The sequence below is a fragment of the Ranitomeya variabilis genome, chromosome 1 (genome assembly GCF_051348905.1).
Source record: "Ranitomeya variabilis isolate aRanVar5 chromosome 1, aRanVar5.hap1, whole genome shotgun sequence".
Taxonomy (NCBI): domain Eukaryota; kingdom Metazoa; phylum Chordata; class Amphibia; order Anura; family Dendrobatidae; genus Ranitomeya; species Ranitomeya variabilis.
In genome coordinates this window covers 357,853,133-357,871,510 of record NC_135232.1, presented here as the reverse complement: position 1 = coordinate 357,871,510, position 18,378 = coordinate 357,853,133, and the positions used below count along the sequence as shown (strand labels likewise).

Sequence of the window (18,378 nt, the reverse complement as noted above, 5' to 3'; positions counted from 1 at the left end):
CGGAATCGATCCGATAGGATGGCGGACTGCCTCTCAAAGCGGGTCTCCGTGGAGCATACCCGTCTGTTCCTCAAAAATTGCCCAACTGGGATGGCTTTGATAACAGAATAGTTGTGTGCCGAGGATGCATGGAGTAAAGAGTTCACAGATGTTTCTTTGCGATAAAGGTCAGTCTCAATCGAACCATCCTCGGCAACACACAAAGTAATATCCAAAAAATTAATTGTAGTTTTATGACAGGAATAGGTGAATTTTAAATTAATACTGTTGTGATTTAATTCCTGCATAAATTTGGATAGGCTGGCCTCGCCACCGTTCCAGATCATCAGAACATCATCGATGTAGCGAAACCAGCCTACCACAGGGTCCGCGGCGTGTGCCCCGTCTCCCTGGAAGATAGGTCTCTCCCAGAAACCCAGAAAAAGGTTTGCATAAGAAGGGGCACACGCCGCGCCCATCGCTGTACCTTGTAACTGTAAATAAAACCTTTCTTTGAAAACAAAATAATTGTGAGTTAAAATAAACTCAAGTAACTCTAAAATAAATTCAGATAAGTGGCCATCCCAGTTGGTATTTTCGAGGAAGAAATGGGCAGCCCTCAATCCATCCTCATGCCTAATTGATGTATATCAACATCTTGGGGCAACAGGCGATATGTATCCCTGTTCCTCAATTGGCGTAACACTTCCCGTTCATATTTATCTGTCGGCCAGACCACCACATTCCCTCCCTTATCAGCAGGTTTAATCACCAAGGAGTCCAACTCCTGCAACTCTCTTATCGCTTTCCTCTGACTAACTGTCAGGTTGTCATTATACATCCCTCTTGATAATTTAGTTAGATCCTCCGTTACTAATCTACAAAAGATGTCAACCTGCGGACATTGTTATGACCCCAGTGGACAGGGTCTCAGAGGAACGTGTAAGTCTGCGAGATTCAAAAATCCAGCTCATAGGGCTGTGGTAACTGGGTTGACCAAATAGCTACTCCTAACGCCAACACTAGAAGTAGCCGGGGATCATGCCTACGGTGATCGCTAGATGACTCGCGCCAGCCGGAGAATCTAACTACCCCTAGGAGAAGAAAACAAAGACCTCTCTTGCCTCCAGAGAAAGGGACCCCAAAGCAAGATACAAGCCCCCCACAAATAATAACGGTGAGGTAAGAGGAAATGACAAACACAGAAATGAACCAGGTTCAGCAAAGAGAGGCCAGCTTACTAATAGCAGAATATAGCAAGATAACTTATCTGGTCAACAAAAACCCTATAAAAATCCACGCTGGAGATTCAAGAACCCCCGAACCGTCTAACGGTCCGGGGGGAGAACACCAGCCCCCTAGAGCTTCCAGCAAAGGTCAGGATACAGATTGGAACAAGCTGGACAAAAATACCAAACAAAACAAAAGCAAAAAGCAAGGAAGCAGACTTAGCTTGAAATACAGGAACCAGGATCATAGGACAAGAGCACAACAGATTAGCTCTGATTTCAACGATGCCAGGCATAGAACTGAAGGTCCAGGGAGCTTATATAGCAACGCCCCTGAACTAACGGCCCAGGTGAGGATATAGGAAAAGACAGAAGCTCCAGAGTCAAATCACTAATGACCACTAGAGGGAGCAAAAAGCAAAATCACAACAGGACATAGAGACAAGGGAGGGAATGTGGGGAGGACGCTGTGAACCCGCCCGGGCGACCAATTGTCTCTGGCATAGGGGGGCTGTGTGACAATGTCTCTAAATTGATAGATTTTTATCTGAAGCCCTTGGTGGAGACTCTCCCCTCCTATGTCAGAGACACCACGGATGTGCTGAGGAGGGTTGATGGGCTGACTCTTGAAGCGGGTATGATCCTTGTCACCATCGATATCGAGTCTTTATATACATCAATTAGGCACGAGGATGGATTGAGGGCTGCCCGTTTCTTCCTCGAAAATACCAACTGGGATGGCCACTTATCTGAATTTATTTTAGAGTTACTTGAGTTTATTTTAACTCACAATTATTTTGTTTTCAAAGATAGGTTTTATTTACAGTTACAAGGTACAGCGATGGGCGCGGCGTGTGCCCCTTCTTATGCAAACCTTTTTCTGGGTTTCTGGGAGAGACCTATCTTCCAGGGAGACGGGGCACACGCCGCGGACCCTGTGGTAGGCTGGTTTCGCTACATCGATGATGTTCTGATGATCTGGAACGGTGGCGAGGCCAGACTATCCAAATTTATGCAGGAATTAAATCACAACAGTATTAATTTAAAATTCACCTATTCCTGTCATAAAACTACAATTAATTTTTTGGATATTACTTTGTGTGTTGCCGAGGATGGTTCGATTGAGACTGACCTTTATCGCAAAGAAACATCTGTGAACTCTTTACTCCATGCATCCTCGGCACACAACTATTCTGTTATCAAAGCCATCCCAGTTGGGCAATTTTTGAGGAACAGACGGGTATGCTCCACGGAGACCCGCTTTGAGAGGCAGTCCGCCATCCTATCGGATCGATTCCGGGCGCGGGGATACAGCCGCCGGTGCATCAGGGCAGGGTATGGAAGGGCAAAATCCACAAGAAGGGAGGATTTACTCTTACAGGCTCAGAGATCCAAAGCAGAGGATGGATCTGGGGTCAGATTCATTTCAACTTCAAACTGTCAATGGAACCGCATCCGAGAAATATTTAATAGACATTGGCCAATATTACAGACTGACACTATACTGGCCTCACATCTGACGAAAGCTCCCCTGATGACTCAGCGCAGGAGTAAAATTTGAAAGATGCTCTAGTGAGGAGTCATTATATAGCCAAAAATAAGAGCAGAAATTTTCTGGATGCGGGTAGCCCGAGACAGGGGTGTTATCCATGCGGCTCGTGCGTTGCGTGTCCGAATATCCTTAGATGTGGGTCCTTTAAAACCTCAGATGGGAGCAGGGAATTTAAAATACGGGACTATATTTCATGTAATACGACTTTTGTCGTATATTATGCCACCTGTCCCTGCTCCCTGATCTATGTTGGCCTCACATCTAGGGAGTTGAAGATTCGGACACGCGAGCACGTTCGTGACATAATAGCCGCGAAAGAGGTGACAGATGTGTCGGGCTTAAAGACTCTGCCAAGACATTTTCGGGCTTGTCATGGATCTGACCCCAGAGGCCTAAAAGTGAGAGGTATCGAGAGAATACATGGGGGTGTCAGGGGTGGCAATCTGGTAAAAATGCTTGCACAATGTGAGTGTAAGTGGATTGTCACCCTTGACACCTTAGCCCCAAGGGGGCTGAATGAGAAACTGAGTTTCACTCCCTTCCTTTAATTATTCTAATGTTGTGGATTTTTTGATTCTTTGATTTGGCGCACCTGTGTGCCTGTGCGGTTTTGGAAATATATGATACCGGACATATTTGTCCACTTTCTTCTCTCCCCATTGTCATCACCATTACCTTTTTATAATGTTTGTACTAATTTGTCTTGTGTTTGCTTTTATTGTAGCTTTTTCTTACCTATGACCATTGGCTTGGATGGCGTCTAGCCTGCATTACATCCGCTTTTTGCACACACGCACTTCACACTGAATTAAGGACACTCCAAAATGATAAAAGATATAAAGAAGAATGAAGTTCCCACATGTGTTTGTGTTTATTTTTATGTCTATTTATCCATAGTTCATTGTCACTTTCCCTATACTTGGTACTATTATGTCTCAATTTCTATGCAATTTTTATAAACTTCTTTTTATCGTTGTATTAAGCATTGTGATATTTGTAATGAAATTATTAATCAACACTGCGGGCGAAGTGTGTCACCCCCTCTCTGTATATGGCACTATATGTACCGCATTGCTCCTCTTTACCTTTTTCTTGTTTTATAATGACACTTATGGGTCATGCAGGACTGGAACCTGAATTTGATCTTTATCAAAATGGCCACAGCCATGGTCTTCTTAAAAATGGTGGCCGAGGTGTGCGCATGCCCACTGCCGCCCGGAACGCTCGTCCCCTACTGCGGCCGTCTTCAATAGCAGGGCACGCGTCACATGACGTCTTCTGGCGGACTTCCGCCCCACTTTTGCCCTGCTATGATGGCTGTAGTGGTGACGCGCCCCGGGCGCCACTGCGCATGCGCCGCGGTCTCGGCACCACTTCTGCTTTTTAAAGTATATAAAATGGCATGAGACTGACCAATGATTAACCCTGTTGAGGAAGCGATCACGCGAAACGCGCGTCCAGGGGCACCAGGCCAGCCGGGGACACTCTTTTCGAACACACAGTAATGGGTAAGCGTGACCTATGTTATGGCATATGTGGTGTATGCTGCTGATGCTAATTAACGCTTGGATACCGGTTGGACCATGTTATATAGTGATCATCTGCTTACAAATCTATGTAATTGATGTGATTTACTCTGTGTTTCCCTGCTGTTAACCTGGTTACTGTCATGTCCTCTCTTTATTGCCCTCCTTGTTGTGCACCATGCATATAGCACCTATTTATGGTGTGGATATTTTGTATTGATTTAATTATTAAATAAACTTTATATACATTTCTTAACTATGATGCCATAAATGTTTATGCTGTTTAATTGGCATTTTAATTGGCATGGGTAATAGATTCCCTGTATGTAAGTTTAAAAATCATTTCACCCAATAAATTAATGTTTAGTTTGTGCATCGAGTGACTGGCAGCCTGTTTGGACAGATCAATAGACCTTGGAATAAAAATATGTTTCACAATTGGATGTGTTAAAAATGTTCCTGTGCTGAAATAATCTCAGAAATTCACCCCTGTATGTACTGTGTAATGGCTGTGTCTGAACATACCACAACTCCTGGCCAGGAGAAAATGCAAAAGAGAGTATACAGATGGGACAGCATGGGATCGCAGCTGATTATTTCTGTGAAGTAAAACACTACCCTGCCTGTTTTTAAAAATGATTTACCTCACAGAAAGCTGCTCCTATGATCTCGTGCTGTAATGTCTGTCTACTATTTTGCTTCCTCTCCTGCCTAGTAGCTGTGTTATGATCAGACTATGTTCCTACACGGCCATTACACAGTACACAGCAGGGACACATTTATAAGAGAATCTTGGGACAGAGACATTTTCGTAACACATTGTGGAACTCATTTTTATTCTAGGATCTATAAAGAAAAAGGGAACTTAGTTCGTAGGACAACCCCTTTATCTTCAAAACCATACCAGTGCCGCTGAATAATTTAGGGTAAGAACAATTTATTGCTTTAAGCTTAGGTAATGCTTAAAAGTTCAGAAATACCTGCCACAAAGTGTCAAATTTCTTTCCGTCTGGTATTGACAGTTTTCCAGTCTTATCCCGATCGATGCGATAATGTGAAACCTTTCGATCATGAATCAAACACAAAGCATACGATCCATTGTTGTCACGTTCTCTTATTCTAAAAGAGAAAGTAAAATGTTATTGAAAGTATACTGTATGAACAGTAAATTGCTATTAAATACTACATTATTTTAAAAATCCATTTACATTTAAGTGATTGTCCACTACTTTGACAACCACTTCTGAATCTCTATGTTTGCCCCAAGAAAAATAATAACATTTGGAGTTCATTCACATTAGCGTATAATTTGGATGAGTGCAATTTAAAAAAAAAATCACAGCCTGTTGCGAATTGAAGCATATATCGGAAGAGACTCGCCAATGCAAATCAATGGATCAGAGAATAAAAACGGACAACACACAGACCATGCATATGTTGTCAGATTTTACGCACACATCTCAAAGGAAGAACAAAATTTAATCAGCCAGGTACAGTATATTTACAGCCAGAACCCTCATGATAGATAGATAGATAGATAGATAGATATAGTAAAAAAAGGGGAACAGCACAGGTATACTTATCTTTGGGTGCAAGGCCCCCAGATAACCAGTCCACCGATCATCCAAGTTCAAATATAATCAAAAAAAGAGGCAGCACTCCATATTCCAAAGTGAAAAAATGTGCAGGATTTAATCACATCTCAAGGCGACGTTTCAGCTCGCAATGAGCTTTTCTCAAGCAGTGAATATGTCCATGTGCTCCATCTTTATACATATCCTAACCATCCTTAATTGCTATAAGGTGCTATTCATTGTAAATTAAGGTGCTATTGTGCATATGTTACTTTCATGAAGTGCTAATTAAAAACATATTGCTATCACCCTTTTAAGTTTATACAATTCTCATTAGGTATAGCGTTTCTACTTTACCTTTGTGGAAGCATGTTCGGTATGGAGGACGCCATTCTGTTTACTCAGCGTCCAACTGGACCTAGTGCGCATGTCAGATGCGTCACCGCTGTGAGCTGACCAGCCGGCCAATCAGCCGTATTGTGTGGCTCCTACTGACTGCGCATGCGCGCGTCATATCCAAAGCGCCATATTTGTTGTGGCAATCCATCGTTATTAGCAGACATGTTAGTCATTTCACATATATTTCCTGCAACACCATATGGACCCGTTTTAGGTGTAATTTCCCACCCTGACACTCCGGACGGCACCTTACTCAGGCTGTCTCCGGGGGCCATGTAGTGATTTGCATACGGCAATTAACCTCTTCAGGTCCATATACCGCAGCAACACTACACAAGGTAGTAACACCCTAGTCCTGGTTATATTTTACTTCAATATATCATATCCGATCATGTCGCTATCAACTCACATGCGGTATATTAAATAGTAATTAATGAATGACAAACTCATAAATTTCTTTCTACCATACATAATTTTATTAAAGGAAGGAAAAATATTTTTGATTTCTTTTAAATTTAATCTATATTATATTCATCCTCCACACCGATATGCTCCACATGGTACAAATTTTCAAATGTTGATACATCTAAAAAAATAAGAATAAAACATACAAATAATTAAAGATATACTCTACAACAGGTAATATCTCTAATACAATACCAATGAATCTCCACTACTAACTGATCAAATAAGGAACACATATTTATCCTAGGTAATAACATTTATATTAAAATCCACATTCAACCCCCTTGGTTTTAGGGTGTTCAACTCGTAGATCCACATGAGTTCTTTTTTCTTTAAAATTCGCTCCCTATCCCCCCCTCTCCTTTGGATAGGTACTGCATCTATGATTTTACATTTAAGATCTCTTTCGGAGTGATTATATTCTGTGAAGTGCTTGGGAACCGGGAGGTCTGTTCTTTTTTTCCTAATTGTATATCTGTGCTGGGTTATCCTGACCTTGAACTCACATGTTGTCTCTCCTATATACCACAGATTACAAGGGCACATTAATAAGTAGATGACATGATCCATATTGCATGTCAAGAACTGCTTGATCCGATATACTTTTTTTGTTTCAGGATGTTGAAATGTGGACCCTTTTACCATATGTACGCAATTCACACATCCTAAACAAGGGAAGCATCCTTCTCTATTTTTACCTGTCAGGGTTACTTGGGTACTTTTTTTAAATGATCCTATGTCTGATTTGACTAGGTAATCTTTGATATTTTTATTTTTCCTATATGAGAATAGAGGTGGTCTTTTAAATTCTTTTATGCCTGGGAGGCATTTTGTTAACATCCCCCAGTGCTTTTTTATGATATTGCCAATTTCCCTACTCTCTTCTACATACGTAGAATCTTTTTTTGATTATAGATAGATAGATAGATAGATAGATAGATAGAATTGAAATGTATAATTTCACAAGCCCTTTACATATAATAAATAGCGATGATCGAATATACTGTTTACTTGAGATTTCTCGAGCATGCTCGGGGGTCCTCTGAGTATTTTTTAGTGCTCGGAGATTTAGTTTTCCTCACCTCAGCTGAATGATTTACATCTGTTAGCCAGCTTGATTACATGTGGGGATTCCCTAGCAACCAGACAACCCCCACATGTACTTATGCTGGCTAACAGATGTAAATCATTCAGCTGTGGCAAGAAAAACTAAATCTCCGAGCACTAAAAAATACTCAGAGGACCCCCGAGCATGCTCGAGAATTCTCGACTAACGAGTATATTCGCTCATCACTAATAATAAACTTACACAGTTAACTGACTTTCATGTGGCACCAAATTGTGTTTAGCCTGGTGTAACCTAATAAATAGTTTACAAAAACCATGTGGGGTCCCCCTATTTATGATAACCAGCAAAGTAAAGCTTACAGCTGCAGGCTGACATTATCAGGCTGGGAAGGCCCCTGGTTATTGGTCCATTCCAGCCTGAAACTACCAGCCCTCAGGCACCCCAGAATCGATACATCATATGAGGTGCATCAATTCTGGCACTTTGTCTTAGCCTTTCCTGATTGACACCGCACCAAGGCCATCGAGGTAATGAGGCTTGGGGTTGTTGTATTTGAATAAAACATCCCCGACACTTTTCCTGGTTCACCAATTTGTAGAAAAAAAACCCATGCTGAGCTGACATTATCCTGGAAGTCCACAAATCAAAACATGAAAAAAATAAAAAGAGAGAAAAAAGCAAGACACTGTCTCTCGTTCACACACGATCTGACATAGACCAGAATTCCCCGAATTTGGGCCCGATGACTGTGAATAGCAGTAACGTTTCTTCTATTCACAGTCACCGGGTGCTGACGACACTGGTCTTCAGAGTTGCGGATTCATGCTGAGCTCCACAAGACCCAGTGGCTCTGAACATCGGTGATGTCAGTAACTATACTGCTCATCAGAATCGCCACATCTCACAGAGGGACTCAGCGACTCTGATGAGTGGTATAGTTACTGACATCACCAGACTGTGAGCCAAGAGTGGCTGCTGCCAAAATCCTATGGAGACTCAGAACAAATCTCCATAGGCTTTTATCGACAGAATGTCGTGGGAAGTGCTGGATTACATCGGAACTAGTGTTGAGCATTCTGATACTGCAAGTATCGGGTATCGGCCGATATTTGCTGTATCGGAATTCCGATACCGAGTTCCGATATCGGAGGAGAGGAGACTCTCCTTCAGGCCCTGGGATCCATATTCATGTAAAAAATAAATAATAAAAATAAAAAATATTGATATACTCACCCCTCCGGCGGACCCTGGACCTTAGCGATGTAACCGGCAGCCTCCGTTCCTAAGAATGAGTGAGTGTAGGGCCTGGGATGACGTCGCGGCTTTTGAATGGTAGCGTGAGCGGTCACATGAGCGGTCACGCGACCAATCACAAGCCGCGACGTCATCGAAGGTCCTTCACTCTGCATTCTTAGGGAACGGAGGCAGACGCTTGGACCGGTGAGAGCCGGGGCCGTCAGAGGGGTAAGTATATCAATATTTTTTATTTTTATTCTTTATTTTATACATGAATATGGATCCCAGGGCCTGAAGGAGAGTTTCCTCTCCTTCAGACCCTGGGAACCATTCCGATATTTTGTGTCCCATTGATATGCATTGGTATTGGGTATCGGTATCGGCGATATCCGATACTTTTTGGGTATCGGCCGATCCAATCCGATACCAATACCTTTGCATATCGGAAGGTATCGCTCAACACTAATCGGAACTGCATCTGAACTTTGCTTTGTAATAAATTGATGAATGAGGGACAGTCTCTTATTTTTATTTATCTCTTTGTAGGGTAAGTTCACACTAGGCAGTTTTTCAGCGTTTTTTTTTTCAGCGAAACCTGATCTCTTGGCTGGAAAGAAGCTGCAGAAAAAGAGGCAAGTTTTTCTTGGTTTTTTGTGCGTTTTTATTTTTTTTGCATGTTCGGCATGCTAGGTTTGTGTCTTGTGCATGCTGGTAAAGTTTAGTGGTAACAAAGAAAGAAAGAATGTGGAGAACAAGTCCAAAGTAATTATAAAGGTACAAGTTTATCAATTTCATCCCACCATCAACTTAACACTAAACTACTCCTGCACTGAAATTAACTTTTTGGACACCATCATTAAGCTGCAGAACAATGAAATAGAAACATCCCTGTATCATAAGCCAATCGACCGCCCAACATGCCTTAAATGGAACAGTTTCCATCCAAAATACATACAAACTCTATTGTCCACAGCCAAGCCATCAGATATAATAATATACAGTATGTTCCAACCCCATGGATAGGGATGAACACCTTGGTCCCCTCAGAAAGACCTTTGTGAATCAGGGCTACCATCCAAGAACAATTCAAAACCAAATTGCTTTAAATGAGAAGGTGTGTCCAAACTTTTGGTCTGTACTGTAGAACTTTTTTTTAAATGGCTTTTTATTCTGCTGTTTGTGAGGTAGGATGTAGAAAAAGATGGCAATTCTACTGTTTTCTATTATGTGACTGTACGGCCCACTTCACGCGACCTATCATGTTTTTCACAGATGCCACTTGTTCCCTATTTGACCTATGGTGCTGCACTCATGTCCATGTTTTCCCAGCAGCACAGATGACAAGGGCCAATACAAGTCTATGAGTCGATGTAAACATGCCGTCCGTGTGCTGTACGTGTGCTGTACATTTGCCGTCCGTATTTAACATGGAAAGAATATGAGAAGCTTTGTAATTTCATTTCCATTATCCATACCGGAAAAACATGGATGGCACACTTATTGAAAACACTGGTGACACCGATATCTGTGTAACATGTACGTGTTTTATATCGACATGGGGGCCCCACTTTAAATTTTGCCTAGGGCCCCAATTTGTCTAAAACCGGCCCTAACTGTGCCTTTAAATAACTTAGCCACAACTACCCCCCAGGTGCCCTTGTTACACTTAGCGTAGACAGCAGGATGGACCCCCCGCAGCCTTACAACCCTGGGACTAATGGATGGAATATATCAAACTTGTGATTGTGGATTGTTGTCTGCCATAGAAGAAGTAAAGGTGGCAGCTGACTGTGACTGTGAATCTGGACTATGTGATGTGCTGTCCGAACTGGAAGACATGGAGCTGTTGACTGACAGCGACTCTGAAATTTGTGACTTTGAGATCGGGACTTTTTTTGTGCTGCTGTCACGGGAGTACTGGGTAGACTAAGGCTGGTTACCCGGGCCCCTGCGATATCCCTCAGGCTAGGGAAACCCTGTCTGACCCTTTCCCAGAAGTTACACTAAAGGTGTGCATGTCTAGGTGCTTGCTGACGTGACACCCCTGCGATTTGCATAGGCTCCGTGGGCTCATCGGCAGCAACCTCACGTGCACCTACGACCTCCCCCATAGGCGGCGTCTCTAGCGCCCCCTGACGCAAACGGCGATCAATGCAGACAACAAGACTCATGGCAGACTTCTGAGAAGCAGGAGTCTCATACATCAGGAGGGCTTGTTTAACCCTTCTCGAAACCCCATATACAAACTGACTCTGCAGCGCCGGGTCATTCCATTGTGTGTCCACCGCCCAGCAGCGAAATTCAGAACAGTAATCCTCTGCCATTCGCTCCCCCTGGCGGAGAGCGCGTATTTTACATTCTGCTAGAGCCAATCTGTCAGGATCATCATATATGAGTCCAAGAGCAGAAAAAAAACTCTCCACTGAGTTAAATGCAGCTGAATCAGAAGGTAATGAAAACGCCCATGCTTGGGGATCTCCGTTCAGTAATGACAAAACCAAGCCCACACGCTGAGCCTCATTACCTGAAGAAAGTGGGTGCATGCGAAAATATAATTTGCAAGCTTCACGGAAAACAACAAATTTACTGCGTTCCCCAGCAAACCTCTCAGGTAAAGGGATTTTTGGCTCTGCAACTCTACCTGCAGTTTCCACTTGCACATTAGATACTACTAGATCCTGTTGCTGAACCGCCCCCTTCAATTCAGTGACCTGTAAGGACAGCGCCTCCAACTGGCGGGTTATGGAAGTCATGGGATCCATGACATAAAAAAACTTTCCTTTTTTTTTTCTTTTTGGGCTGATTATAATGTCACGGGAGTACTGGGTAGACTAAAGCTGGTTACCTGGGCCCCTGCGATATCCCTCAGGCTAGGGAAACCCTGTCTGACCCTTTCCCAGAAGTTACACTAAAGGTGTGCATGTCTGGGCCGCCAGGCCTGACCCTGTCTCCTGTTTCAGCCCTAAGCTGAAACCACCACCCGCCACCCAGTGAAGAGACCACACACCAATCCCCACAGAAAGCACAGACAGGGAAAACTGAAAAACGCACCACGCCGCAGACACACAGGAATACACTATAATGTGCACAGGGCAAAACAAATACAAATATAGGAAGGAGGAATATGACAAAGGATAATACACCACCAGATATGATATTCCTACAACAAGACCACCACTCCAGACCGGAATCGCTAGGCACAAAGCAAAAGCTATAATCGGCGACGCCCAAAGTCCAGCACGACTATTTAAAGGCTGTGGGCGTGACCCAGCCTCCAACCAAATTACCAGCTAGATTAACCCCGAGCAAGCTGGATAAAGTCTAGCCGACGCCACTGAGTGTGTAGTGGACGTATGTGGAATTACCGCTGTCTGTCGGACGCCCTAGTGTGAACAGCGTCCGACATGACAGTACCCCGCCTTCTACGAGGGACCCCAGGGCCCTCACGACTTATAGGACCCGGCTTGTCCATATGTTTTATTTTTATTCTTTTTTTTTACATGAATATGGATCCCAGGGCCTGACGGAGAGTTTCTCTCATTCAGACCCTGGGAACCATCCAGGATCACTTCCGATATTTGTGTCCCATTGACTTGTATTGGTATCGGGTATCGGTATCGGCGATATCCGATGTTTTTTGGATATCAGCCGATCCAATCTGATACCGATACTTTCAAATATTGGAAGGTATCGCTCAACACTAAATATAACCCAAGAAAGGCAACTCCTGAACCGAAAATACACATTTCTCAAGTTTAGCATAGAGCTTATTTTCCCTGAGTAGCTGTAACACCTGCCTCACATGCTCTAAATGAGTATCACGGTCGCATGAATAAATGAGAATGTCATCTAGATACACAATAACGAATTTCCCCAGAACATGTGAGAATACATCATTTATGAAATGTTGAAAAACTGCAGGCGCGTTTGTCAACCCAAATGGCATCACCAAATTTTCAAAATGACCCTCAGGAGTATTAAAAGCCATCTTCCACTCATCACCTTGACGGACTCTTATGAGGTTGTACGCCCCCCTGAGGTCAAGCTTGGAAAACCACTTAGCACCAGCCACCTGGTTGAACAAATCAGGTATCAGTGGCATAGGGTATGGATCATGAACCGTAATCTGGTTTAACGCCCTGAAATCCAGACACGGCGTAGTCCGTCATCTTTCTTTTTAGTGAAGAACTCCGCTGCCACCGGCGAGGACGAAGGCCTGATGTGCCCTTTGCTCAGACTCTCAGCAATGTAGTCTTTTAATGCTTGCCTCTCAGGACCAGAGATGTTAAACATCCTAGCTTTCGGCAATTTGGCCCCTGGTTTAAACCTAATAGTACAGTCATAGGGGCGATGTGGTGGCAATTCTGAGCAACCCTTCTCTGAGAACACATCCGCAAAATCAAGCATTGACTCAGGAATGTTTGGAGTCACAGCGGACACACATGTGGCCAGGCTATTCTCCTGGCAAAATCCGCTCCACTGAATTATGTCCTGAGTTTTCCAGTCAATAACTGGGTTGTGCATAGATAACCATGGAAAACCCAGAACCATTTGTGCAGGAAGATTACTGAGCACCCTACATGTAACCTGCTCAGAATGTAGGACCCCAATGTGGAGTTTCACCTCAGCCACAAACTCAGTAATCTCCCCCTGTGGGAGAGGGGTAGCATTGATGGTGACCACCCGGATAGGATGAGGCAATTTTTCAACCGTGAACCCGGCCGTGCGCGCAAACTCCTCATCAATGAGATTAGTAGCCAAACCACTATCCACAAAAACAGTGATTGGCTGCTCTCTGCCAGCGACCATAACTATGGCAGGGAGCATACATTGAGAGACCACCATGGAGGATATGCATAAGCTCAGATTGGCCTCCTCCACACCCTCTGAGCTTAGAAGTTTTCTGCCGTTGCGCTTTTCTTAGAAAACAGAAGACAAGCATTTACATAATGCCCCTTTTTACCACAGCAAAAACAGGCTCCTTGCTTCCTGAGTGAGGGGGCTTGCTGACGTGACACCCCTGCGATTTGCATAGGCTCCGTGGGCTCATCGGCAGCAACCTCACGTGCACCTACGACCTCCCCCATAGGCGGCGTCTCTAGCGCCCCCTGACGCAAACGGCGATCAATGCAGACAACAAGACTCATGGCAGACTTCTGAGAAGCAGGAGTCTCATACATCAGGAGGGCTTGTTTAACCCTTCTCGAAACCCCATATACAAACTGACTCTGCAGCGCCGGGTCATTCCATTGTGTGTCCACCGCCCAGCAGCGAAATTCAGAACAGTAATCCTCTGCCATTCGCTCCCCCTGGCGGAGAGCGCGTATTTTACATTCTGCTAGAGCCAATCTGTCAGGATCATCATATATGAGTCCAAGAGCAGAAAAAAAACTCTCCACTGAGTTAAATGCAGCTGAATCAGAAGGTAATGAAAACGCCCATGCTTGGGGATCTCCGTTCAGTAATGACAAAACCAAGCCCACACGCTGAGCCTCATTACCTGAAGAAAGTGGGTGCATGCGAAAATATAATTTGCAAGCTTCACGGAAAACAACAAATTTACTGCGTTCCCCAGCAAACCTCTCAGGTAAAGGGATTTTTGGCTCTGCAACTCTACCTGAAGTTTCCACTTGCACATTAGATACTACTAGATCCTGTTGCTGAACCGCCCCCTTCAATTCAGTGACCTGTAAGGACAGCGCCTCCAACTGGAGGGTTATGGAAGTCATGGGATCCATGACATAAAAAAACTTTCCTTTTTTTTTTCTTTTTGGGCTGATTATAATGTCACGGGAGTACTGGGTAGACTAAAGCTGGTTACCTGGGCCCCTGCGATATCCCTCAGGCTAGGGAAACCCTGTCTGACCCTTTCCCAGAAGTTACACTAAAGGTGTGCATGTCTGGGCCGCCAGGCCTGACCCTGTCTCCTGTTTCAGCCCTAAGCTGAAACCACCACCCGCCACCCAGTGAAGAGACCACACACCAATCCCCACAGAAAGCACAGACAGGGAAAACTGAAAAACGCACCACGCCGCAGACACACAGGAATACACTATAATGTGCACAGGGCAAAACAAATACAAATATAGGAAGGAGGAATATGACAAAGGATAATACACCACCAGATACAATATTCCTACAACAAGACCACCACTCCAGACCGGAATCGCTAGGCACAAAGCAAAAGCTATAATCGGCGACGCCCAAAGTCCAGCACGACTATTTAAAGGCTGTGGGCGTGACCCAGCCTCCAACCAAATTACCAGCTAGATTAACCCTGAGCAAGCTGGATAAAGTCTAGCCGACGCCACTGAGTGTGTAGTGGACGTATGTGGAATTACCGCTGTCTGTCGGACGCCCTAGTGTGAACAGCGTCCGACATGACAGCTGCCCACCGTGTTCAAGGAAAAGATAGTGGATATTATGGACTTAAAGATGGCACTGACCGCTGGAAAGATGGCGACCGTTGGCACGAAAACTGAAGGGATTGCTGCCTTTTGTGGGCGCCATGCAGGGAATTTGCCGCCAGGAGAAAATAGCCCGCATCCCATTGTGATGGATGCCTGCTCTAAATGGGTGTGAGTGAAGATAGAGCTCCCACCCCCGCAGCTGAACTTAGAGAAACGGGTGGAGCCGCGGGAAGTGACCCCACCCATGAATGGGTGGAACCTGAAAGAGATGGGCTGTCTACCAAAGGATGAGCTGCCATTGCCGGATGACATGGAAAGAAGCAACATGTCTTACCGTGGTGGCATTGGCTGCCAGGATTGGAGACACTCCAAGACCCGCATGGAGGCAGGCCTACGGTTTGAGGCCTGGAGGTCTGAAGAATGGGAGGACCGGTCCCCGTTCCAGCGGCCGCAGCAGCCACCTGTGGAGGACGATGAGGAGTATGAGGGCCTGGTGATGCCTTGACAGGAGCCTGCGGGAGTCCAGAAGGTGATGGAAGTGGATCTGCAGGACATAATGTTGGCCGCAATCAGCAATGTGGGCAGCCGCACCAGAGGACTACTGACAGCTGTGGTGGTGAGTGAGAAATCCCTGCCCCGCCATCCCTCTGCCCTGCCCATGGCTGTCTTACCTCCTGTGGCTCCGCCGTTGTCTCCAGAGATGTCCCGTCATCTGCCCCTTCACTGTCATCGGAGGCACCCCTACCACAGACTCCGCCGTTGCCTGCAGCAGTGATGGCACCTGCACTTCCTTGAGCTGCCCCCCATTCTGGCTGCCTCCCATGGTAGAGAAGTGGAGAGGCCTCGTGCACCTGCAACTGCAGAGGACCCGTGGATCCAGAAAGTCATCCGGGTGGCGGGAGCATCAGATCGTCCGGGAACCACAGCACCCTGATGGATGGACCGCAGCAGGCTGGATGACCTGCGGCCTCGTCCGGTATTTGAACAGGAAACAAGGTTATGGCTTTGTACAGGAGTTAGAGACCGGAGCCAAGCTCTATATTAACGCTAGCTCCCTCATGTTTCGTGGTCCCCTCCGAGAGAGAGATTACATCTCCTTCATCAAGGAGGAAGGACATCAGGAGCCTTTTGCGGTGGCCATAACCCTGGCCTCAGGTTGGGAAGTAAGCCCCCCAATCGCAAACTGCACAGACTAGGTGATATTGCATTTTTAGTGTGATGCATTAATGTCACGTAACTGCACGCTGTGATATCTTTTGTGTCATTTCTGTGGCTGCTGCCGCTACTGCTGCTGATGCTAACACAAATTTGTGGAAATGTGAACAGTCATGGTTGGTCTACATCTGCTGTGTTTGCTGTAGTGGAAGATGTGGAAGATGTGTTGGTCCAAATTACACTTTTTCTATTCTCGTGAAAGTTATTCCACTTTGGTGGTGTCAGGCCCTCATTTTTTAAAATGGAAACACTCCTGGTTGGGTGTCCATCTGCTGTATTGGGTATAGAGAAAGACCTGTTGGTCCCTATTAGACTATTTCTACTGTAGTGAAATTGATGCCACTTCTGTGGTGTCTGTCAATAATTTTTGGAAACGTGAACATTCCTTGTAGGATGTCCATCTACCATATTGGGTGTAGAAAAAGACCTGTTGGTCCCTATTAGACTATTTCTACTGTGGTGAAATTGATGCCACTTTGGTGGTGTCTGCCAATAATTTTTGGTAACGTGAACACTTCTTGTAGGGTGTCCATCTGTTGTATTGAGTGTAGTGAAATACCTGTCAGTCCCTATTCTACTATTTCTACTGTGGTGAAATTGATGCCACTTCTGTGGTGTAAGGCCCTGCCAATAAGTTTAGGAAATGTGAACACTCCTGGTTAGGTCTCCTTCATGCGTGTTGTTTGTAGCAGTAGGCCTCTGAGACCGTCAGGCCTCCACTTCCTTCTACTGAACTACTCGTGTTACGAATTTACGATCCTTACATTTTTCTGACAATGGTAGTCTAGAAAACTGATATTTGTGCCACCTGAGTTTGGCTCAGCATGAAAGCAGGTAGAGGTGTTGCATGTGGTGTCAGGGCTCCCAGGAAAAGGACCCTAGACCGATTCCTCACCCACCTCGTTTTACTGTGACATTCATTGGAAAGCTTTAAATACTGTCCCAGACCCCAATACCTTATTCAATTTGGACTGTGGGTTAATTGAGGCCCCTTTCCTGATGTCTGTCCCTCATTTGATGTGTTTTGGCAGCATTTGGGGCCGTTCTGAGGTGTGCATGCGTTTCTTTTTGCCTTCCATTGACTTGAATGGCGTTCAGCTATGTTCAGCAAATATTCGATGAATTAATAGGCGAACATTGCAAATTCAGAGAACGTAATCCGAATCGAATATTGAAATATTTGCTCATCTCTAATCATCTCCCACCTTGACTACTGCAAGTAAGAGTCTGACTCATGGTAAGAGACTTACTCCTGATGAAGCTGTTGCAAAACAGCGATATGCATGGGCTGTTTCTCCCCATACCCCTGGTCTTCATGCTCTCTGCTTATCATGACAGTTTGATATGATCGTTTATGTTCTTGGAGCATAGGAGGTAGTATCTATCACAGGGAATCCCCTTTCCATTTGAATGCTTTGCATTTGCAGCAGTATCTCTCCTTGGCTCTGCTCATTTTGCCTAGCCTCTTGTGCAGTGATTCCGTCTTTCCCCCCCCCCACCTTCATAATATGCATATCTTGTTTGCACATGGCCTCTATACCATGCTTAACGCTCATTACTTTTTCATATGGGTGATGCTTTATGTATGAACCTGTCCAGGGTCTCAAATACAATTTCTATGGCTCCTTTCAGCATATACGGCAGCTTAGGCATTTAACAGGGTACCAGGGGTGTTGGGCGATTGCTGTGTTTGGTTTATATGCTTTTAAATGTTTTTAATAGGT

The 18,378-nt window shown here is 44.8% G+C and overlaps 1 protein-coding gene across 5 annotated transcripts in view; it reads right to left on the bottom strand.

Moving 5' to 3' along the window:
• The window catches only part of SYK (spleen associated tyrosine kinase), a 286,906-nt gene that overhangs the window by 109,692 nt on the left and 158,836 nt on the right, over nt 1–18,378 (bottom strand). For all 5 annotated transcript variants that reach the window (XM_077299920.1, XM_077299917.1, XM_077299921.1 and 2 more), the window contains one exon: nt 5,267–5,405. In XM_077299920.1, the coding sequence (XP_077156035.1) occupies nt 5,267–5,405 (139 nt within the window). The remainder of the gene's footprint in view (nt 1–5,266; nt 5,406–18,378) is intronic.